General features: G+C 48.9%; 3 protein-coding genes across 4 annotated transcripts in view; 2 read left to right on the forward strand and 1 right to left on the reverse strand.

Annotated features, from left to right (window-relative positions):
• Nucleotides 1-46: 46 nt before the first annotated feature.
• On the reverse strand, nt 47-8,374 carry fbxo46 (F-box protein 46). Its single transcript, XM_037458914.2, has 3 exons — nt 7,896-8,374; nt 2,056-2,686; nt 47-1,962 (listed from the first exon to the last, which is right to left on the reverse strand). The coding sequence occupies exons 2-3, from the start codon at nt 2,536-2,538 to the stop codon at nt 97-99; spliced, it is 2,349 nt and encodes a 782-aa protein (XP_037314811.2). The 5' UTR covers nt 2,539-2,686; nt 7,896-8,374; the 3' UTR covers nt 47-96.
• A 1,349-nt stretch (nt 8,375-9,723) lies between these two features.
• On the forward strand, nt 9,724-16,937 carry coq8b (coenzyme Q8B). The gene is made up of 16 exons (XM_037472581.2): nt 9,724-9,863; nt 10,421-10,602; nt 10,747-10,882; nt 11,004-11,194; nt 11,871-11,937; nt 12,523-12,597; nt 12,736-12,855; nt 12,963-13,048; nt 13,200-13,340; nt 13,434-13,515; nt 14,255-14,348; nt 14,656-14,797; nt 14,972-15,079; nt 15,178-15,243; nt 15,437-15,523; nt 15,906-16,937. Coding segments are annotated over exons 1-16 (1,884 nt in total). The 5' UTR covers nt 9,724-9,862; the 3' UTR covers nt 16,212-16,937.
• Nucleotides 16,938-18,820: 1,883 nt separating this feature from the next.
• numbl (NUMB like endocytic adaptor protein) overlaps nt 18,821-23,135 on the forward strand; it is a 30,038-nt gene continuing 25,723 nt past the window's right edge. Inside the window, exon 1 of one of the 2 annotated variants that reach the window (XM_037467599.2) lies at nt 18,821-18,918. The gene's annotated coding sequence lies outside the window, so the exon portion shown is untranslated. Of the gene's footprint in view, nt 18,919-18,972; nt 19,030-23,135 lie in introns of those variants that run through there. The other variant, XM_037467606.2, reaches the window with a different exon arrangement.

Genomic DNA, 23,135 nt, shown 5'->3' on the forward strand with positions numbered 1-23,135 from the left:
GACAAAAACAAACGCTCCTGGAGTGCTCGACCCCCCCCCCCCCCCCCCCCCCCGCGGGCTGAGCAGGGACGGAGGTCGGTGAGGTTTTCGCCTCCTCTACCTGGCCTCCTCCCTCCTGTCCTCCCCCCGCTTGGCGCGGACGGGCGTAGCGGCGGCGGAGCCGTCGGCGGCGGGCTGCTGGACCCAGTTGTTGTCGTGGAGGCCGACGCGGCAGCCCGGCGTGTCCTTGTCGGTGCGCCGGCAGCACATCCAGTAGGAGCGTCCGTAAGGCAGGTCGTGGTGGTAAGGTTTGGGGTGCCAGCGGCACAGCGACACGTCGCCGCGCTCGTACTGCCGCTTGCACTGCTTGCAGGGGTCGTCCCGGTAGAGGGGGTCTTGGTTCCAGCGGGAGTCCACCGGCCGCACGCCGTACGTCTCGATCAGCGCCTTGAAGTAGTGGCAGGTGCACTTGAGGGCGGCCAGCGAGCGCGTCGGCAGGTAGCCGAAGATGTTGACCATGATGTGGTCGGGCAGCAGCAGCATGTACTGCCGCGGCTCCAGGAGCCGCTGGATCTGGAAGCGGATCTCCAGGAAGTCGTGCGACACGTGGCGGTAGAGGCGGCACAGCGACGGGTCCGAGCAGTCCTCGCCGGCGCCGGGAGAGTCCGGCCGGCTCGCCCGCTCCCCCGAGCCCGCCGCCGCGCCCGACCCGGGGCCGTTCTTGTTCTTGATGTTGTTGGCGCAGTCCAAAGAGCAAATGCCCGAGCCCCCGCCGCCCGTTCCTTTCGCGTCCTCGTCTGGGCCCCGCGGGGGCTGGAGGAAGAAGAGTTGTCCGGGGGGAGGATCATCGGCTAAAGGGTCACTAGAGCTGCAGACACCCCCCCCGCCTCCGCCTCCTCCTCCTCCTCCTCCCCCCCCCCCACTGGTCATAGCGAAGCACACCGTCTCCTCCTGCACGTTCTCCGTACTGTCCTTTCCGTAAAACACACATTGATCGACGGCGCCCGTCACCACCACCTCCACGTGGAAGCCAGTCACTCGCTCCCGCCCCACCCCCGCGGCCTTCTTCTCCTCCTGGGCGGGGTCCGGGCTGCCGCAGGCCTGCCTGTCCGGGTGATGGAGGTCTCCCTCCGGCTTTGGGGCAGCAGTTGTGGCGGCGAGCAGCAGACTGCCGGGGTCCCTGGATGAGGGGCTGACCAGCTGGTAGAGGTCACAGGTGATTTTCTCTTTGGCCCGCGCCGCCGCCTGGTTGCCTCCGCCGCCACAGCTCATGAACATACAGCGGGACCGGCCGGCCGGCTCCAGCGGAGAGCGCGGATCCAGATTCGACACCCGGAAAGCTATCCTAACCTCGCCGTGGCTGTGGCTGGGGGGCGGAGGCGGCGTCGCGGTGCCGGACTCCGCGACTCTCCTTCGCTCCTTTTCTCCGTCGCGACTGGGAGAGTCCGTTGCAGGACCGGCGCCCAGGTGCAGGCGGTTCTCCTGGTTCTGGGACTCAAAGTGCGCTATGGCCTGGGCTACCCGCAAGGACTCCTGCTGCTCCTCCAGCTCCTGGTCCGTCTGGATAGGCGACGACGGCTCCCGGGCTTCTTTGGGGGGCTGGCCGCCGGATCCGTCCGACACAAACGCGACGGGGGTCGGGTCCGACACCGTGCTCCGGAGGAGGGTGTGCTGGTGCTGCGTGAGGCCCTGGCTGTCCGTGGTGTTCGGGGCCTCCAGGTGGTGTTGATTCCCGTGAGCCGCCACGATTCCCTGGAGGGCCATGGCGGTCCTCTGCTCGACGAGGGCGACCATCTCCGCCACCGACAGCAGGTCCGTCTCGTTCACCCCGCCGAGAGGAGGCTCGTCGGCGCCGAGAGGAGCGAGCGAGGAGTCGTGGCTGAGGTTCTGCTCCGAGGCCTGGGAGCGAGTTGGAGGGTCGTAGGATGAGCATCGTCTTCGTCTTTTGGCTTTACTGCAGTCAGTTGCCCAGTTACCTTTGACCTTTGGAAAAAGGAAAACAATGAATTTATTTTTTCTTCAAAAAAAAAAAAAAAGACTAATTAACAAAAAGGCGATTTATTGTCAGCTCTTTACCTTCATGGCGCTGGGTCGGGGCTGGCCTGCTCCACTGAACTGGTGTGCGACAAAGAAGGCGATCTTCTCCTTGGTGTTGCCCGGTTTAATGACGTACCAGGTGTCCAACAGTACGCGGCCATCTTCCATCTGGGAGCCCGTAGACGGCGTTGAGGGAGGTGCTGGTGAAGGTGGAGGGGCTTGGCTCTGAGAGCTGGGGGCGAGCTCAGGTGGAGTGTTCTCCGAGCCCGCATCCTCCCCCTCTCCATTGTCCTCCTGCACGCCCACGATCATCCCGCCATCTTCACTTCCATCCGCCGTCCTTCTGGCGCCTGGCGAGGCCTCAGCCTTGCAGAGGGAGGGGGACCCCGACCCGCCGCCACCTCCGCCGCCACCGCCGCCGCCGCTGCCCCCCGAGCCTGGGCTCCTGGCTTTGTTCTGGGAGTAGGTGCCAAAGGGGCGCGGGCACCACAGGCGGATGTGGGAGAAGGTGTCTCGGTCCATCAGGATGCGGACCACCGGGGCATATCGGCATCTATGCTGGCCAGCAGATCCCCAGAGCCAAGGCTTTCATCCTCAGCTCCCTGTCCCGGTGCCGACCTGACGGGCACCGTCCCGTCACCGAGGCCGCCGGCAACACTGTGCATGCAACCTGCAGCAGGAGGAAAGGGAGCGATAAGAGGAAAGGGTGGGGTGCGGGTCGGGAAGAAGAACAGTTTGTATTTTTTTTAGAGGAACAATGCCTGTTGGTGCCGGGATCGGTTCAGATAATCGATGACCAATTGGAGCTATATTGAGCCGTAGCCTCGAGGTCGCCGATAGCCCCGGCGAGGACACAGTAAACTGTGATCGTACTACTAGCCGAACTTATCACAACTGGTCTGCCTCCTACTTTGCCCAAACTCAATTAGTAATTACATCTGCTACTGCGCGCTATGATCCTCTCCCCGCTGTGGAGCCTAAATCAAATTAAAGGGATTCCATTTCAGGTTTTGGTGTCTGCGGCCTGCAGATGAAAGGGCTGAGCGATGGAACACAAAAGCTCCAAATGGACCCCCCCCCCCCCCCACCCTCTCCCTCCCCTGCATCTCAGTGCTTCAAAGAGGACTTGCTTAATAGGAGGCAACACAGGGAGGAGCACGTGGGCATATGCTGGATCTATTTTTAGCAAACAGAAGGAGGGGGTGGGTAGTAGTGGAGCTGCTGTAGCTGTCCTGCATGTCCTCACCCTTTTCTCCCTGCCAAAGAGCCAATGCTATGGGCTAGAGGGAGGACGGGAGGGACAGGGGGCAGTGGGGGAGCATTTAGCCCAACCAGCATGCTTCGGCACAGCTCTGCCAGCTGCATGGGCTGCCAGGAACGTGCCGGCGTACTTAAGGAGGGGAACAAGTGGCCGCCAGCGCGGTCGGCTCTCAGCTCTTCCGAAGGCATCGCCTGCCTCCCCGAGGAGCTTTAACTCACGCCATTTAAGGTTACACAATAGCCTAAAAGGATGTCTTTTGTTCATATCAATGACTCTAAACTTTGACTCTAGAGTTGCAATGGACTATTACACTTAATTGTACGACTCTGATGCAAATGGTGCCAACCAAAGGCCCCAAAACCCTGTCTGCTTTCCTCAAAACGTGCGATGAGGAGTGATTAAAACACCTGTCACTCACCACTCAATGTACAACATCCTGGTTGATGCGCCACCCAGGGCTGGGTCATGTGGGCAAAAATTCATATCACAGTATTTTTCTTCTTTGAGTAAAGACATTCATTCATTCATTCATTCATTCATTGACGCCACCTGAACAGCTGTTCACCCCTCGTTGTTCCCTGCATGGTGGCTAGTTAGCGTGTTAGCTGTTGCGGCTGCTAGTGCTTCCACCGGAGGCAACACCAGCAGTTACCTGCGACCGCTGCACGCTCAGCCTGCCAAAGAACGACAGTTGTTAAGGCGGTGTATGAAAAATTCATAGCGTGGGGAAATTTGAAACCGGTATCCCGGCCGGCCTTAACGCCACCACAAGCCGCTCAGCCTCAAGTATCTCAATATAAATCATGTACAACTCCCCCCCCGCGATAAGCAATTTGATATCTTCTGTTTGGTGTCCGACCGTAAGTTGACAAGCACGACACACAGACCAAAGATCAACACACGTTAGTAGAATAGTATTGATGTGAATATATTAAACATTATATTTACCCTAATAGGCCCTACACTTTGTCATTGTTCAATGACAAAAGGACAAAGGGTTCAGTTCCTTCTTTTTGATCTTGTATGCTGTCGGCTTTGGGGTGAAATTCTTTTTTATTTTTTAAATCATCCACATGTCCTTCAAGCAGTGTTCATGTTGTCAGATTGCATCCTATATGTTGAGGTGCGGCAGCCACTTCATTCTTGGCAGGTAACCAACCACTAGCACCGGCTCAGCTTGAGCCAAACATTTAATTGGCTTCAGACAAACATTCCCAGGTGTTGCAGCTGGAGAGGAGTAGGGTGTGTTTTAGGGTCAATACAAACGGCTTCTGCATCACTCTCAAAACATTCAGAGCTCTTCAAACCATCCTGTTACACAACAAAGTTAATTACACAGCTTATTTTGCGACAAAAAGGGTCAATTTATTTGTTGAAAAAGAGTTTCTCTATTGAAACAACACAGTTGTCTCTTTCCATTGTAACCACCGGAGTCCTTCAATCCACAGCCTTTAAAAACAGGCCATTGTTGTGCTTCTCTGCCTCACACGCGGAATGGCTGGTGTTTTGTTCATTCGGACTAATGGAATGGCTCAGAGGTGCAAAAAGCAAACACCGCCCACACACACACGGTGCTGAACCAATTCAAACGCTTCCTCTGCAAATCACACGGCAACAACTGAGCTAAGAGCCGGCAGATTATACTGCTGCTGGTGAACCTCTGTTACTGCTCCTTCTCTGTGTTCCCTCATGACTCGCTTCAACCACTTTCTCCTCTACATCCACTCCCCTCCCTCCCTCCATCATGCAATCCATCACTCAACAGATTGGAGTATTATAAGAGAGGCACGGAGAGCGACTGTCTGCCCACTGCACTGCTTCAGTACGTTTCGCTCTCGCACGCTTAGTCCGTTGCAATATAGCCTAAAACACCTTAACATCTAATGGTAGCCATATCGTTTTGTTTCGGCTGTCAGGTGAGTGATTTACCTATGATAACCATATCAACCAAGGTGAAGCGCCAAGTCAGACTGTAAAAAGACAAAATCAGTCCCAATCAATGGCCGCACCATTGTTTAATCAGCTTAACCGACAACAAATAAGAGTGATCGCAGACTCGATGACGACATCTTAAAATCCCTCACACGGTGACATCACCCGAGCTTCTCTGGGCAGCGCTGCATCATCGTCTTGGAAAAGCAGCTCTCTGCAATATGCCTCACGTCAATAGAAACAATGCCAACTATTACCCCCACGTCTGACAGCTGCTGTCATCAGAAACTGAAGTGGTATAACAAATTTCAAAAAAAGAGAGAACTGAATACAAACATAATATTTTGCAGACTTGAAATACAGTATCTCACAATCCGTTTCATTTCAGTACTCCTACTCCCTGCTGTCGGTTTAAGTTCATCCTGAGCTATCTTAACTTCTTTTTCCCTCTTAATTCAAAACAGTTTGTGCCAATGAAGGCTTTGGTTTGGTTTTAAGCTTTCTGCATCAACCTAATCCTTCAAATCCTGTCCAAGCACAGTGGCAGCAGCGACCCCACAGCTACACCACAGCGCAAAGGATTGCATCGTTAGGTACCCAAGTTGTCTGACAAATTGACAGACAGAGAATGAAGCTTTTATGTATGCATTGCATGCAACAGACTATTATTTATACATACTGAACTGGGTGGGTCTAAAAAACAGGCAGCAGTTAGAACATCTAAACTTGGATCCCACTAGCTACAGAAGCACAGAATGCAGATGCTGCCAATAAGGTTTTATGATAGAAGGTAGATTAAATAGGTCTAATCATGCTATGGATTGATTGGTTTAAAGATGAGCAGTGTCAAGTATAGCAGACACAGCACCTCTTAGTTCATTCAAACACATCAGTCGTCCTCTGACTGGAAGATTCTGATTAAGTCTTTAGAAAACGTTGCAAAAAGCTTTATGCAGAAATGGCTAACTCACTGTTCTGTCAAAGGAAAATTCTTGTGGATTACAGCTGCAGTCCGATTGTGGAAATCCACACATTCACTGCATAGAAATACAATGTCAAACCAAACAATACATAAAAACGTAGGTACCGATCACGTCACAAACGGCTATCCACCTATTTTCACGACAAGACTTTGAGGTTTGTCCCATTACATTTAAACGGGATTTCTGTTTGGGTGGCTCATTTCCATAAACAAATCAAAAGCAGTTTGGCAAGCACTCTCACCAGGATAATGGTTTCACTATGGGCTCGCAGTTCAGAACATATTGTACCACATTCCCCTTTAAAAGCTAATTTAAGATTTAACGAGTCAGATCAGGAAGAGAAGCGCCCATTTGAAGCGTGTTGGTTAAAGGTTTGTGTTGATTTACCTCGAAATCCCATCAGCTCAAAACACACGCTCAAAAAACCACACCACGCCTACAGCTCGGCCGCAGCGTACTGTCCCTGCAGCTCCCCGGCCCTCTTCTCCGTCACAGGATTTCAGCCGGGCGGCCAACAAGCTGATGAAGGATGATGCAGAAGCATGCCAAAACGTCTTAGCTCAAGTCTCCCTCTCTGCATGTTTGCGCCGGCGAAGACAATGCAACAGAAGCCCAGCCGGCAAGCCCTGCAAACTGTCAACAGAACGAACAAAAAAAAAAAGAGCTGTGTGCATCTCTCCAGCGCCCTCAGGAACGTCATCACATAGATTGGGACACCTGGGAAGAGTTTCTGCCGTTACATCTTCAGGAGTAAGACTTTGATTCTACGATCACAAAGGCCACTGCGTCGACCCCGTCACACCTGAATATCTGCAAGGAGGTCATGCATTACTCATCATCACACCAGATAGCAGTGAGTGGACAACTTAGGTTCACACCCTATAAAACCGATCATGCACATTATACTGATCATGCACATTACACTGCGATAACAACGTGAGATCTAATGCCACTTTCCAAAAGGCAGATTTATTGTAGATACAATGAGCTTTGATGAACCTTTTGCCGACATCTCCTCGTGACTAACGTTGCGTTACTGCAATACAATAAACGAGTTTGTTCACGTATGCATAACACTTAATATTGTGCTACGGGCCACTCAAACCTGTTGTCCACGCTATAATTAAAACGTCTTGGCCGAAAACAAAGGCCTGCCGATCACTTCGCCATTACTCCAATTTATAATCCCACAACACTGGCTGATATTAAAGCAACTTTCCCACTACAACCAACCAATTTGTGTCACAAACACAGCACATACCCCAACACTAACCTGTTCATCAAGTCTAATTCTAAGTCACATTTGACTGTGATGGAACGTCTCTGATCAATCATGAGCTAGTTACCCAACTAGCAAACAGTTAGCCTAATGCAGTGTTTAGTCAAGTAGGAACGAGTAGGTTTAGCATTATAATTTTTTAACAATAACTAGATCCCAATCAACTCTGCCTTTAACCACTTTATTGGGTCATGGATGGGTTGTTGCACACAGTAAATAGACCCGCTACTAAATGACGAGCTTGCTAACTGGGTAGCACAACTTACCTGCATAACAACATGACAGGGCTAGCTCGCAAGCTAACACACATACATATATATATATATATATATATATATATATATATATATATATATATATATATACATACATATATATATATATAAATAAAGGTCTTCCGTCTAGCTAACCTAACGTCACTTACCTTAAAAGCTTTAATTTCCACAAACAGCCTTGTTGACTTGCGGCCGAGTCGATGACAAGTGTCTCCTCGCAGTATTTCCCTCCAACCCAATTACCAGTTTGTCTTGAAAAATACAGGTGACACGAGTTAACTATCCGTGTCCACGTAGCTAAGCTAGCTAGCTAGCTAGCTAGCTGGCTGGCTAAGGGTCGACATTAGCATCAGCAGCTAGCTACTCGTCAATGATCAAACCGCTGCTGCGGTGACGGCGGCTGTGGAGGCTTCTGCGCCCCTTGTCAGCTCTCCGGACAAAGCGTGGTGGAACGTGCGCCTTGTTAGGTCTCTGGGCGGCCGCTGTCCCGCTATCTATTTAGAAGCAACACAGGCTTTTTACGGTATGTTCTCGGGGATACCAAAATACTCAGTGTCAAAACGGCAGGAGGAGGAAGGCCATCTTGTTGACAAGCAGCTGCATAAGGCCCGCAGCCAATAGCAGCGCAGAGTCGGTGGTGTGCCCATATATGGCGTCAGCACAGCTCCCTCCCTCTGCTGCCTCCTCCTGCACGCGCGCGGCCGCGAACAATACATAGCCCTACAATAAAAGGTTACTGTGTCAAAGACAGGTGGGAAAATCTAAATACACCTCTAAGGCATATTCACAATAATACTACACTAATAATAGTATAACACTATGGACAAAATGCTCTCTGAGAGTAACCCTTCTGCATTTATTACATATAAACAATATGTTTATACAATACAATTTATATTTTAGTTTCTATATATTTATTCGTCATTGTATCGCGTGGGCCGATGCTCATTTAACTTTTGGCTGTGTACGTTCTCCTTTTCTCATTTATTTTACCAGTGTTTACTGTTTCACAGCTGATATTAACACTCCTTTGTCAAATCAATATACATTTTCTACTTTTTTATTTGCGTGACCTTGTTTGCAAATAGGGATTATTCAAGTTTTGTTTTTTCTAAGAAAAGCCTCTGTGTGTTAGAAATGTAAAACACACACAAAAAATACCTATACACTAAAGGGAATATATAGATAGGTATTGGTGGAGGAACGTGTATGTTTCTGGTAAATATGTTATGAACATTTTTGAGTTTCAGGCTGGATAAAAAAAGAAAGCAACATCTTCTGTGGTGGTTTCATTTTCCATTTCAAGTTGAGGAAAATGCTGAATTATGTGTCTTTTAAGGCTTCATTTGAGGGTTCTGTGGTTAGTGTTACAAATTGTATTATCAGTTTATTGTATTTTTTCCAAACAAGACATTTTTATTATTGTCAAAGAACCTTTGAGGAAAAGGCATGCATAAAACTATTGATTAATTTTTACCAAATTCTTTAATGGAAAGTGAAGTTATACAGGCCAAAGACCATTGTACTTAAGATTTTTAATAAAACAAAAACAAAATCTAATGCTGTTCTAACAAAAAGACCATAAAAACTGTATGGAATGTGTTGGCTGTAAATTTTGTAGGTAATTGAGTCAATTGTATCATATATGTATATTTTCAATGTATTATCATTTATAAAATAATTTTTTTTGACGTGTTAGTTTTTTGTCAATTTTTAGTTATCTCCTGTTTTTTAACCTGCTGTTTTAGTTTGAATGTCAGCATTTTACACTGTTTCTTATTGTCAAATTGGGGAAACACTACACGTGCATTATGTTAAAAAAAAATCCCTTAATTCTCATTCGACGTTGTTACATTTAAAGCCCGCCCGATATGTACTGTTATTGGCCGAGCACCGCCCCCACATGTAGTGTTCCGTCCTCCTATTGGTTGAAGGAATGAATCTCTCCTCCCTTCACATCGGAGTTCAGCCTTCTTCCTACAACCTGGATTGTGGTTGGTTACCAGTCGAGTCCATCAAATATTAACTTCCGGTAGTGAAATGTGTTGCAAAACAGTCGTAGGTTGTAACTTTGGACAGTCGAAAAGGAAAACCTGGATAACGCAGCTTCAGAAAAAGTGAGTCACTTCATCCGAGAACAGAATAATGTTTATTTCATTCGTTCTATACATGTTTTTTATATATGGCAGAATATACCCCGTTTATGTGTGTTTGTATAAACGTCAGCAGCTACTGACGCTGCACATCACGGTCGACACTGACCACACAGCAGCCAACGTTAGTCCACAACCTCGTGGGCATACTACAAAATATGTCATTACTCTCCTTAACGTTAATTCTGTAAATGTGTTTTGCATTTGTGTTTCACAAGACTGCTGGACTGGACCGTGTTGTAAGGGCGCGTGATTATGACGCGTTAGCATGTCTTGACTCATATGTAGCCAATCGAATCCAAGGTTACGCACTATAAAAAGCAGAATATAACGTTGTGTTTGTCCACACATGTCTTTACACTAGCCCTTTAACAAGAAGGCTATTGTAAACATTTACTTACAGGGTAAGGTAAAGCAATGTGTCTGATACTTTGTTCTTTTTGTTTTCAATTTAATCTAAATGTCAACACCGTAACCCCCCCCCACCCCCCTCTCTCCCGCCCTCCCTTCTTTTTTAAAAGTGATGCTATCAGAGGTCCTGCAGGTGCTGCGCGGGGCAGGTAAAGTGGGTTCCGCCCTGGTTTGCACCCAGGGAGAACAGCTCCGACTAATGGCCTGCAACTCCACCATGGGGGCCGGGGTCAAAGTAGCTCAGGATGCGGTGGAGGGACTGGTGAGCAACTTCAGTGGCGGCGGCAGTGCGGTGAGAGTCCATCACTTGGGGTCCTGGGGTGTGTTCTGATTGTTAATGGATACTCAACTGGTTGATTAATTCATAGGAGATGAAAATGACAGTTCGATGCAGCCTGAGTTAGTAATTATTCGGCTAAATCTGCTGTCCCAACAGTCACCAAAGGAGGATGTGTTCCCGGACGCGGAGGGTTGGGAGAACGTGGACCCAGATGAAGCAGCCAAATGGGCCACAGGGTCCGAATTCCCCTCTGAAGCTGTGGAGCAAAGCCAGACGGAGGCTGGAGCTGCAGGTACGTGACATGTACCGGAGGCGGAAAACCACTTCCTATAATATTTTAATGTCTTGTTTTTTCCGGGCTGATGCTCTACGGCTTTGAAAGAGTCCCACTGTGGTTCCTCTGTCTGCCACAGGAGTTCCCCCGTCGCCGGGGACGGGCTGGCCGGGACAGAGCGCTCGCTTCCTCCACACGACCCCCAGCTTCCAGCGGTACTTCTACCAGACCAGGTCCCTCCATGACACGGTGGTGGCGAGACTGAGCCCAGAGGACATCAAGAAAGCCAGAGAGGCCAAGAAGGCCCTGGCCAAACCCGTCAGACAGAAGGTTGGTGCGAGAACTCCACCAGCACAACAATTTTGACTTTCAAAAAAGGCAATGTGAGCGTTTGCAGATAATGTTAATTCTCTATGAGGCAGTTCATGCCTGTAAATAAAGAATATTTGTGTTTAATCTTTAATTGTGTGTCTAATCTTTGTGTTTTCATGAACAGGCTCATATATTACGCTATATATATATGTCCCGTATTAAGACGATGGTCATCATTAAACTAGATTTATATTCATTTAGGAAGATGACTATAACGAATAAGGCTTTAAGTGGAGCCTCTTGGTCACTATTTTATTTTTGTATGACGAGGCATTTACTTTCTCAAATACACATGTTGAGTTAATGTATGTATTTGTGTGTGTGTGTGTGTACACATATATTACGTAAACGCCCCTCTTGTGTAATGTGTGCGTGAATTTTTTTTATCTTATTTACTTTTTTCCCGCCAAACCACTGCAATCATATTGACAAAGCTTCATCTATAAATCCTAAGAACAGTGCGTTTGTGCCTCAATAAACGTTCCTGATTCTATCTTCCCTTTGTTTCTCTTTTTGCACGAGTAAGTGCAATAAAGTTAATAAACAACAACGGACAACAGCTCTGGAATCTATTCAAAATGCAGTTATGCGTTTGTTTTTATTTTTTTAAATGATGGGGTATGTTTTCCTTCAGCTGAGTGACCGGGCCAAAGAGAGAAAGGTTCCCGCCACAAGAATCAGCAGGCTGGTTAATTTTGGGGGTAAGAACAATTTAGTTTTTTTTCAGTATTTTAACAGCTTCAAGGAGAGAATGTCTTAACTAATGAAGCATACAGTCAGAAATGAAGAGTACAAGGTGCATTAATCTCACTTGTGTAGCTTCGAATAACGCCGCATCATCAGAGGACAAATGACTCCACAATGCTTCATTATTTTACCGCTCACGGCACAAGAACGATATCATCATCAAGACATGAACCACAACTTCTAAGCGTTTTCACACCCTGCTGTTAAATGTCTGTATGAACAGATCAAAGCAGAGGTCATTATAGTTTTCCCATACACATTTATTTGATGCAATAGTCACGACTGGACTGCATTTATAAACCGTAATGCACAGTGCGACTAAAGAATTCAAACAATAGCAAAACCCCCAACTGAAAAAGTCACATTTAAACCATCATGTGCATTACGATGTCGCCCAGATGAGAACAAATATGATTTCGCTCATCAGCTGGCAGAAGCTGTGTGTCCAGTCAGCACTTCCCCTCACGCAATCTGTCAAGAACCCTGGAAATGAATTAAAAAAAAAAAAAAAAACTTCTCTGGTTGTCTCCTCGCCGCAGGACTGGCGGTGGGCCTCGGGATCGGTGCCATCGCAGAAGTGGCCAAACAGTCGTTGGGAGGAAAACCAAAAGGAGGTGAAGCCATTCCCCCCCCCCCGTCCTGCCCAGAGTTTCTCTTTTCAACACGGAGTCCTTCTGGAGACAAAGAGCTCTTGTCTTGTAACACGATGCGCTTTGACACCGCCGCTAATAATCCCGTGTCTCCTGCCGCAGAGGACAGCGCGCTGTTGGACTCTCCTCTCCTGTCGGAGGCCAACGCCGAGCGAATCGTCAACACGCTGTGCAAAGTCCGCGGGGCCGCGCTCAAGATCGGTCAGATGTTCAGCATACAAGGTGCCCGCACGCCACCAAGGGGGTCCAAGGAGGGACGTTTAAAAAAAAAAAAAAAAAAAAAAATTCACTCCCCCCCCCCCCCCCTTCACCCGTTGTTCTTTCTCCAGACAACGCCTTCATCAACCCCCAGCTGCAGAAGATCTTTGAGCGCGTCCGGCAGAGCGCCGACTTCATGCCGGCCTGGCAGATGAACGTAAGCATGAGCACGAGGCGCCAGAACCTGAACCAGAACCGTTGTTTCTGAAAAGATGAGGCTGTGCAAAAGGCGGTTTCGAGTGTTTATTTGCGTTATCAGCATTATTGCATCATTGATCATGTTTACTCATTTCTCTCTGGTCGTGCAGAAGGTTCTGGTGGAGGAGCTGGGTCCCGGCTGGCGGGAGAAGCTCTCGTCCTTCGAAGACAAACCGTTTGCCGCGGCGTCCATCGGCCAGGTGCATCATGGGGTGTTAAAAGACGGGAGAGAGATCGCCATGAAGATCCAGGTAATCGCACAGCGTCTGCGTTTGTGTCTCTCCGATAATGCCCCCCCCCCTGTCTGGTTCGACTTTCCTCCGTTATTCCCATGTTCCTCCCAGTACCCCGGAGTGGCGGACAGCATCAGCAGCGACATAGACAACCTGATGACGGTGCTGAAGATGAGCGTGGCCCTGCCGGGAGGTAAAAACGCCGTTAGGTCGCTCATCCCTGATAATGTTACTTTGTGAAAAAGAAATCTCTGTTGAAAGGACGGCTCCTTTCAGTCATTTTGGTATTTGGTAAAGTGATGGTCAAAAATATGGTCAAAAATAATCTGTTGATTTGGGGAGAAACTCTTATGAATCTTTTTTTGGAGTTTAACTTTGCAGCACAAGCTCTAAGCAGCTTTATAATCCAATAAATTATAATAAATTCAATCGTTTTTTTTTTTTTGGAAACAACTTCCAGAGATGACTCCAAAAAAAGTAAGCTGTAGCTTTGAAAACCAGCTGCTATAATAAAACTAAAACTGTACCGTTCGATGTGGATCAGGACATTTCTAAATAGCAAATCCTCTCCCAATTTCTTTTGTGCTGATCCGTCCCGCCACTCTAATCTAATCTGTGCCCCTTGTACGATAATATGTCTGGTGAACACACCGTGTCCTCCCGAGGTTTTCGATATATTGTCGTTATACTGATCAGAGACTCTTCTCCCATTGGTTCCCTCCTGTCCTTCCATTCCATCACTTGCGGTACATCTCAGTTCGGGCCACCGGGGGGCGCTGCTGTGTGTCCCAGATCTAAACTCTTATGACACAGTTGTCACCGAGTGGCGTCTGCCAAAAGCATGAAACTACATCAGAACGGATATATTTGGTATATAGTTTGGTATGTATATATCATTCCACTCCTCCTCCCCCCTGTTGGTTTGTGCACAGGCCTGTTTGCAGACAGCAGCTTGGAGGTCCTTCAGAGGGAGCTTGCGTGGGAGTGTGACTACAAGAGGGAGGCCGAGTCCGCCAAGAGGTTCAGGTGGGTTTATTGAGCCGTAAAACCTCCGACGCTTGAACCACGGCGCGCAGTGAGGTGTTTAACCCGCAAGGAATAGAAACCACACCAAATTGGCTATAAAGATTCTGGATGATTACTCTATAATTATATTCGCACCTCAACAGACGCTTGCTCCTGCCACAGAACTGCTTTTATAAAGCACACAGGCTGCAGGTCGCTCTGATGATTTTATTACAACGCCAGCAATTCAATGCTCAGTGCTTCTTTTTAATTATTCCTATATTTTGAGAGGTACGACATAAACGGACTGTTTATGTCTGGCCTCCAGGTCCATGCTGGAGGGAAATGAGCTCTTCCAGATCCCCGAGGTGATTGATGAGCTGTCAGGCAGCAGGGTGCTGGCCATGGATCTGATACAAGGAGTCCCACTGGACCGCTGCGTAGACCTGGACCAGGAGACCCGGAACCAGGTACGGGGGTTGAGTGACATTGTACAAACACACAATTGGTTTATTTATCTTCATCTATTTACGGAAGGACTCTTTAACAGTCTAGTTATCAAATTGTGAGACCCAATTAGAGCTGAAACCCTCTGATTGGAGCAGATTTTACAGCATTAAATGTCCCTCTTGCCTCGTCTCCAGATCTGTTACAGAATCCTCCAGCTGTGCCTCAGGGAAGTGTTTGAGTTCAGGTTCATGCAGACGGATCCCAACTGGTCGAACTTCTTCTACAACTCGGACACGGACAAGGTGAGGGGAGTGCGGCGGGGGGGGGGAGGTTCATGAATGATGAAGTCTTAGCTATTCAACGGTACCGAACACACGGCGCTTTTTCGCCCCACGTGCAGGTGGTCCTGCTGGACTTCGGAGCGTGCCGAGGCTACCCGGAGAAGTTCACCGACGACTACATAGAGGTACGAGGAAGAGGGCCAGCAGTGAAGAACGCTGCACGATTCATGCAGCAAGATGTCTTTGAAGAAAGAAAACACACACAGGTTCTCCTCCTGCCTAAATAAACATGATGATTAACATCCATATCGTGTGTGTGCGTGTGTGTGTGTGCGTGTGTGTGTGTGTGTGCGTGTGTGTGTGTGTGTGCGTGTGCAGGTGGTGCACGCGGCCTCCGTGGGCGATCGAGCCACCGTTCTTTCCAAATCAAAGGATCTGAAATTCCTGACAGGTTTCGAGGCCAAGGTAAAGTATTTTGGTCTCTTCTGCTGTGCTCATTTATTTTTGATGTGTTTTCTCTTTTTTCCTCCCTGTTTATTTTTGACTTTTCTTTACCTGCGCTATTTCTCTACCGTGCATGGTGTCGCTCAGCCCTAGTGTGTGTAAAAGGTGGAGAAAACTACTTGTAATGCATCAAAAAACACGATTTGTTTAATGATCCTATTTAATAAAATGTGTTTGGATACAAAGCACATTTTAACACTAAAAATCTGCTTCCCTGTGGAAACAAACCGCTTTGTTTTGACTGTACAGCTGTTCAAACATCGGTTCAGTTCATTTATTACTCTCACACACAAACAGCCGCTCTAACGCCTCCCCCCCCCCCCCCCCCCCCCCACCCACCCAGGCCTTCGAGGAGGCCCACGTGGAGGCGGTGATGATCCTCGGCGAAGCCTTCGCCTCCGTGGAGCCTTTCGACTTCGGCAACCAGAGCACCACCCAGCGCGTCCAGAGCCTCGTCCCCGTCATGCTGCGCCACCGCCTCACCCCCCCGCCCGAGGAGTCCTACTCCCTCCACCGCAAGATGGCCGGCTCCTTCCTCATCTGCTCCAAGCTCAAGGCGCGCATACCGTGCAAGGACATGTTCATGGAAGTGTACGACGCCTACAACCAGCGGCGGCAGGAGGAGCAGGCGGCGCGGGCCGCTGCTTAACCTGTCGGGGGGGCGGGGGGGGCGCGCATGCATATCAATCACACTGAGACTTCATCAGTTATGTTACCGGCAACTTGCTCCAAAGAGGACGGCGCTCCGGACTTCTTTCTGTCATTGTCTCCTTCGTGTACGACGTCACACTGACCTCGCCGTGAGGTCATAGGGCCTCGCCCCGGCGTGAGGTCATAGGGGATCCCGACTGGGGGGCTTGACTCGAAGTCCCCGTGGTCCCGTTAAGTGACTTTGACGGCCAATGTGACACCGTTGAAATATATGCAAAATGGTTATATCACCATTTTCGGTTTCAAATATGATATGAATCAAAGACGGGATTATTAAATCATTTGGCGTGTTGTTTGCGTGCGTGTTTTGATTTTAATGCCAGATTTGAGTTTAACGGTCACATCTCTGCTCCAGATGTTGCGACGGCTCTGTGTGCAGTTGGTCCAAAGGCAAAAGGTAATGCTGACTTCTGACGCACTGTTACCGGGGCAACGCGTATCTTCTGGCTGATGCCACCGAGTGCTCCTTCTTTTTGGTCTCAGAAGGACTCGAAGAACGTGTTCTCCTACACGTGAAGCCTGATTAAAAACTTCTAAGCGATACTCGCCATTAAATCTCTGTACAGTGAAGTTCTTTGGCTCATTTTTGTAATGCCTTCTTCACGATGAGTCCTGTAACCTCCATTGAAATCCGAAAGGGAATATGAAAAAAGCATTCCGCGTGTATCCGTCTTTGAGCTTTTACTGGCAGGCGTCAGTCGAGGACTCTATTGCTCGTTCCGTTTTACTTTCACGGCCCTTTTTGCGGAGCATCGACACGTTTGACCTTGCTCTCTCCCTCTCTCTCTCTCTCTCTCTCTCTCTCTCTCTCCTTGCATCGACCAACAAGCGAGTTTTACCTCACAAAATGTGACACGTGAGCCAGTGGTGGCATTGACGGGTCTATTTGTTTCTTATTTCTGTTGCGGGAGGAGGCTTATCTTGGCCCCAGCGAGGCTGACGTGAGGCTTTCACCGAGTGTCATTAACCCCCCCCCCCCCCCTGATTGAGAAAGATGGAGCCTTTTTACCAGATCTCCATTAGCGCTTCCTGCTAGCGGCCCTCCTCTGCTTCCTGTGCGGCTCGCAACCGTTTATTTTCCTGACCTTTTGGAGAATCGGCCCACAGTCAGTAGCTGCTGCACATGTTGAGAGGACGGGGGAGGGGGGGAGGGGGGGGCAGCATTCTTCTTGTGCAGTTTCACGCAACGGAAGGTTTGAGCTTTTCCTCCGTGCGTGAGAAGCAGCCGGCTTCGGTCGGCTGGAGGAGAATCGGCGCTTTTGCCCTGTCGGCTGCTTTTCATTGAGGCTGGAGACGTTTGTGTTTACGTGTGTTCGGTGGATCAAAGGAGCGGCCTCCACCTTTTGTGCGATGCTCAGATTCCCTGGTTGTAGGAACCATGGTTTTAAAACCCAAATACTGTACTAATGATGAATCCTTTGTAACTGCTGGACACAAAGATCACAGAGATCTGACTGATGGGAAAACATGTCTAGTTTCAAAGATAGTAAAACTCAAATATCAAGGATTAAACACAAGTGGACTTTAAATTAGTTTTAAGGCCCCCCCAAAAATATATTTTCAGCTTTTTTACCTCATCACTTTTGTTCTTGACGGCGTGTAGAGGACAGAAAATCCGTAATGTGAATCTTCACATTGGGGGGGGGGGGGGAAACTGACAGTGAATATAACTGAAAAGCTAATGAAATATGAACCATTCAAACGCTCCATTACAACTAATACCGTCCTCCAGATGACTCTTATTATATTCATACCTTCAATGTAAAGTGATAGCGAGGCGAAACGCTGCCTCTGTTCACCATCCATTATTCAACGGAGTGCATTTAACCTGCTGCCTGTAACGAGGCCGGAATGCAACCCAGTGCATCTCCTCTGGTGCAGGACTTCAGTATGAGGCCGCATGAGCCACTTTGGACCTGAAAGCGTCTCTGTGCAAAGGTGCGCTGTTATTCCACCAGTCACCAATAAACCGTTTCTGATGCGCTGACAGTTTAAAGTAGTAGTACTACTAAGCTGATTACAAAAGGGAACCTCTATGCACAATTTAGAGATTTTACTTCAGTGACCATTTGCATTCAGGTTACAGAACTCGTTATTCTAATGCGACCGAACCACCGCACGGTGGCGCAGCGCAGCGACGGAGAACCTTTTTTTTTTTTTCCTTCTTCCTCTCTCGGAGAACAAAAAAAAAGCATCAATGGGAAGAGTGGATTTGCATGTCCGGGCGCCTGTGCCAATGGGCGCACTGGGAAGGCTGGGTTAGCGGGTGGAGCCGCAGGAAGCGGCCCGGTGAAGTGCACAGTCAACAAGGGACGCATCCGCGAGTACTACGGACGCACGACCCGCAGCCGCTGCTGTAAACCTGCTCCCATTGCACCGCGCGCTTCTGTAAGTGTGTGTCTGTGTGCGTGTGCGTGTGTGCGTGCGCGCGCGGCTCCACATCGCCTTCAAACATCGCTTCTACCGCGCGGATGAAGAGGATTTGGTGACATTTACCACGTCTAAGATATATAACATATATATATATATATATATATATATATATATATATATATATATATATATATATATATATAATTGTTAATCCGGGGTCCTGGATTTCCCCAGAGGAGGCGCGGGGAGCCGATCATCCGTCGTTGTGTTGGGTGAGTTCACTTGATCCCCCCCCCCCCCAGCGTCCAACCTGGCATCCCCGCATTTACTGCCACTTTGGAGGGTTTATTCCGATGTTTATTCCTCTCCACCCTTTCAAACACGTGAGTCACCGGGGCTCATTTATTTGAATGTTTGGGTGTAGCTGCACGGATCCCCCCAGCGGGGGCCATGGATGCTTAGAAAATGAATGAAAATGTGGCCGTTTTACATCCTTAATCCTTGTAGAGAAAGAGGAACAAGTATTCTAGCAACACCCGGATCGGCTCCCGGACACTCCGATGTGAATACAGTTTCATTTATATTCGGGAATAATCGTTTTTAAAGAAGCAACTTTACAGGCAAATGATGTATAGGTCCTTTTAATGCTCCTAGGATACCGATTAATGTAGATCGCGTCATTATTGACGTAGGAACCAAATAATGTGATACCGATTGGTGTTGTTTTGCGTTTTGCGGTGTTTCTAGTTTATTTATTTATTTATTTAAATCCAGGACAGCATGGCCACCGAAACACGCGCCGCTGAGTTTGAATATGTAAGACCCTTAATTCCACCTCTACGGAGGGTCTCTCTCTCTTCCTTGCGTCATTGCCGCCCGGTTAATTGGGACTTCTGGGTGGTTTGATTGTATCATTAAAAATAAATACCCGTCCTCATCGTCTATTCTTTGTTGGTTGAGGGGTGGTGCTGCAGCTTAATGTGATGGCTGCATATTTCCTCAAGATTCATAGAGCACACACACACACACACACACACACACACACACACACACGCCTCGTATGCGGCTCTATTGTTCGCGGAGCTCCATCTGTTCCGTGACATGGCATTCCTCAGACAGCTAGTCATGCAGTTAGGGGAGGGTGGTCTAGTGGTCTATCCCCCCCCCCCCCTCTCGACCCGCTGCCTCTGAGAGAGCGTCACGTGGGGTGCATTAAGAGACTAAGTGCACTGCTCAGGGTGTCTCAGCCCACAAGCCCCATGGACCACCTGCACGTGCTGCTCCTGCACGGTTCAGGCTGCTTTGGCTCAGGAGTTATGCTGTTGCGTTGAACCATTTGGACTGAGCTCGGGCCCCAGGATCACTGGGGGTTGGTCTGGAGCTGGTCCTACAGGAAGGCCAGAGTTGGTCCGGAGGTGTGGCTGGAGTTTGGCTGAAAGCTGTCGCCCGGAGGAATGTTAAATTTGGTCTGTAACCTGAGCTCCAGTAGTCTGTAGTTCCAAGCTGTAGTTGGGACTATAGCGGGGCATAATGTGGTGGAGAGACTTGGGCTTATTGGTTCTGTCTAAAACTGAGATTAGGGCCAATCTTTGAGCTGCAGGGAAAGCTAAGCTTGAACTGGAGGTGCGGCTTTGAGGGAAGCTTGGTGTGGTCCAGAGAGGATGAGGATGGTTACACTCTGGAGCTGCAGCGAGGCTTAGATGTAGCTAATCACTGTTGCAACTCAGTCATCACAACTGGAACACAATTACACCCCCATCCATACACACACACACACACACACACACAACGGGGAGGGCTGATGCAGCTGAGACCACAATACGGCGGGGATCAAAGGTCAACCAGCTGGCCAATCGGGTGAGGCTGTCTGGGCGTGCTGGTGGTGGAGGAGGGCGTAGTCCCGTATCCCCCCCCCCCCCCCCCCCGGCTCCCTTTGTGCGGGGCAGGGTGGGTCTGTGAAATAAGCGGCTCCACTTCCAGCCCCCGGGGCAGCCGCACTGTGCTTCCTCCGAGGCACAGTGACCTCCGGTTGGTGTGGACTGCAGGTCCAGTCAGGAGGAAGAGGAAGTCTCTATTTCTGGTTTCAAAAGAAAGAGGGAGCAAGACAGAGAGAGTAGAGAACACAAAGTTGTGCGCTGTACGTTGGGTGGCGATGAGTAAAATGTGTGCGTTTTTGAGTGGGACTAAAAGCGGAAAGAAAAAAAAAAAATCTATTTCTAGTGGTGGGCTTAATTAACGAAGCAGAACACAATGACATTTAAAGTGGAGAAGGGAGGGACGGATGGGAAGAGGAAGAGGGAGAGGGTAACGAGGAGGAGGAGGAGGAGGAGGAGGAGAGAGCGTGGACACAAACACAGATGGACGAGAACAATGTGAAACCCACGACGTCCTCACTTTCCCTTTCAACTGCTGTCAGACGCCTAAGTGCCTTCAGTGCCTTTTTGGAGTTATCTGATTTCTGCAGGCTAGTTAAATGCAACAACCCCCCCCCCCCCTCCTTATCCCCCCCCCCCCCTCCACCCAACATACAGTTCCATTACTGCACACTCAATAAATAGGCCCCATTGTCTGCTCCGTGTGTGCGTTTGGATGCGTCCTCACTAGTTCTTAATCCGGATTCATCAACGATGGGAGCCGTGGATTTGAATATCTGTCCAGTGCCCACTGGTGTGTGAATGCAGCAGTTTGTGTTTGACATTGCTCGTGTGTGTGTGTGTGTGTGCGTCTGCATGTTTCCCTGGCGATCAGCAGTTTTATTTCTTTGCCTCGGCGCCGCTTTTCTCTGCAGATAAAAGAGGGAAAGTGGAAATGCGTTTTTTTTTCTCGGCAGCCTCATCGCATCTAATAACTGTCACTTTGAGTTGTTCCGTTTCTTTCTTGTTTTTTTTTTTGTCTCACTGGTCTCTCGATCTATTCGCTGGTGATGACCTATTTCAGCCTGCTTTGTTGACGATGCAGCAGCTGGACGAGGAACCTGTGTGCAGAAAAGATGCAATGCAAAGAAACCACCCCTCCCCCTTCCTCCCCGAAGGTCTGATTTGATCAATGCTCTCACTGCTTGGGTTTCTGCTCGTTCCACAGTTCTAGCTGTATTTATTGATGAAAATACAATGTGGCCAATAGTTTTCCTCTCTTGTTTTTTTTTTTCTTTTAATGGTATTTTACCTACAAGACTATTCCAACTGTTCTACCGTTTGCCTTTAACCGTCACATGTCACATCCTCATTGTGTAAACGTAGAGGTCGACAATGACGTGGTAATTGACTTTTCCTACCGGATTTCTTCACATTGTTTGCCCCAAATAACACCCAGCCTCCACCGTCCGATCCGGACTGCATTCCTTCTGCTGGGGCACTTGTGTGACCGGTTTCTAGGAAGCGTCTCGACGGGGGGGAGGTCCCTCCGATGAGGAGCACGTGGACTGGTCTTCGGAATCCAGAGGCTCCCCAAACACACCTCTGGGCTAAACCTCGCTTGGCTCGAAGAAGTGTGTCGACCTTGAAGGACGGCGATTTAAGTAAGAAAATAAATTAGAAAGGCTTTCCCTATCCCGGAACAAGCTTTTTAATAAAGTGTTTCTGAGCAGGCCAGTTAGCCCCCCCCCCCCATCTCCTGCGATAGGAGATTACATCTTGCTTGTGGCCATGTTAGATTTAGCTCGCAGTAGCTACACGTGCTTTCAAGCTTCCCTGAATTAAATGGCAGCGCGTTGCGTAATCGGGGCTCCGCGTTGTTAGTTGAGAATCTTGGGTTATTTACAGTACCTGCAACCCACGGACACAGACTTTCCACTGCAGTGTGTGTGTGTGTGTGTGTGTGTGTGTGTGTGTGTCTCTGCTCTCTCTCTCTGCGTGGACCAGAAAAAAAAAACACCACTTAACACGAGGCCGGTTTTCTCGTAGTGCGACGTCGAGGGGGAGAGATTGTTGGCGACAGACGGAAGCCGCACAGAGTAGGCTATTCACTGTGCTACGTGAAGAGTGGAGAGGGACCGGCGAAGAGGGGGAGGGGGAGAGATCGAGAAGTGAGGGTGACACCACTCGCGGTGCTTTATATTACGGTTGATGGTGTGCATCTGTGTGTCCAGCTCTCCAGCTCCAAAAGGCCTGTGAGGAGCACGGCGAAAGATGGAGGACGGCTGAGCAGCTCTGTATACGCATCCTGTGAATGAAATGAAGTCACATCTGCATGAGCATCAGAGAGTAATTGGAAGGATTAAAGAAACACAGAGTGTTTGCTTTGTTACTGTATGTTACTAAATACACCGACTATGCAGGGATTTTTGTTTTTTGACTCTGCCTCAGCAGTAAATTGTGGTCAAACGGGGATTTCAGCGATCATGTAGTCTGTGTCGTTTAGCAGAGCGTAAAGCAATTGAGAAACTCCATCTGGAAGTGTCGTCTCCAAAAAGGGTCAAAGTCATATCGTTGGATAAAACTCTGTGGAACAGACGCATCGCCCCAAGAAGCGCGTGTGGTGATGCAGCACA

The sequence above is a fragment of the Pungitius pungitius genome, chromosome 3 (genome assembly GCF_949316345.1).
Source record: "Pungitius pungitius chromosome 3, fPunPun2.1, whole genome shotgun sequence".
NCBI lineage: Eukaryota > Metazoa > Chordata > Actinopteri > Perciformes > Gasterosteidae > Pungitius > Pungitius pungitius.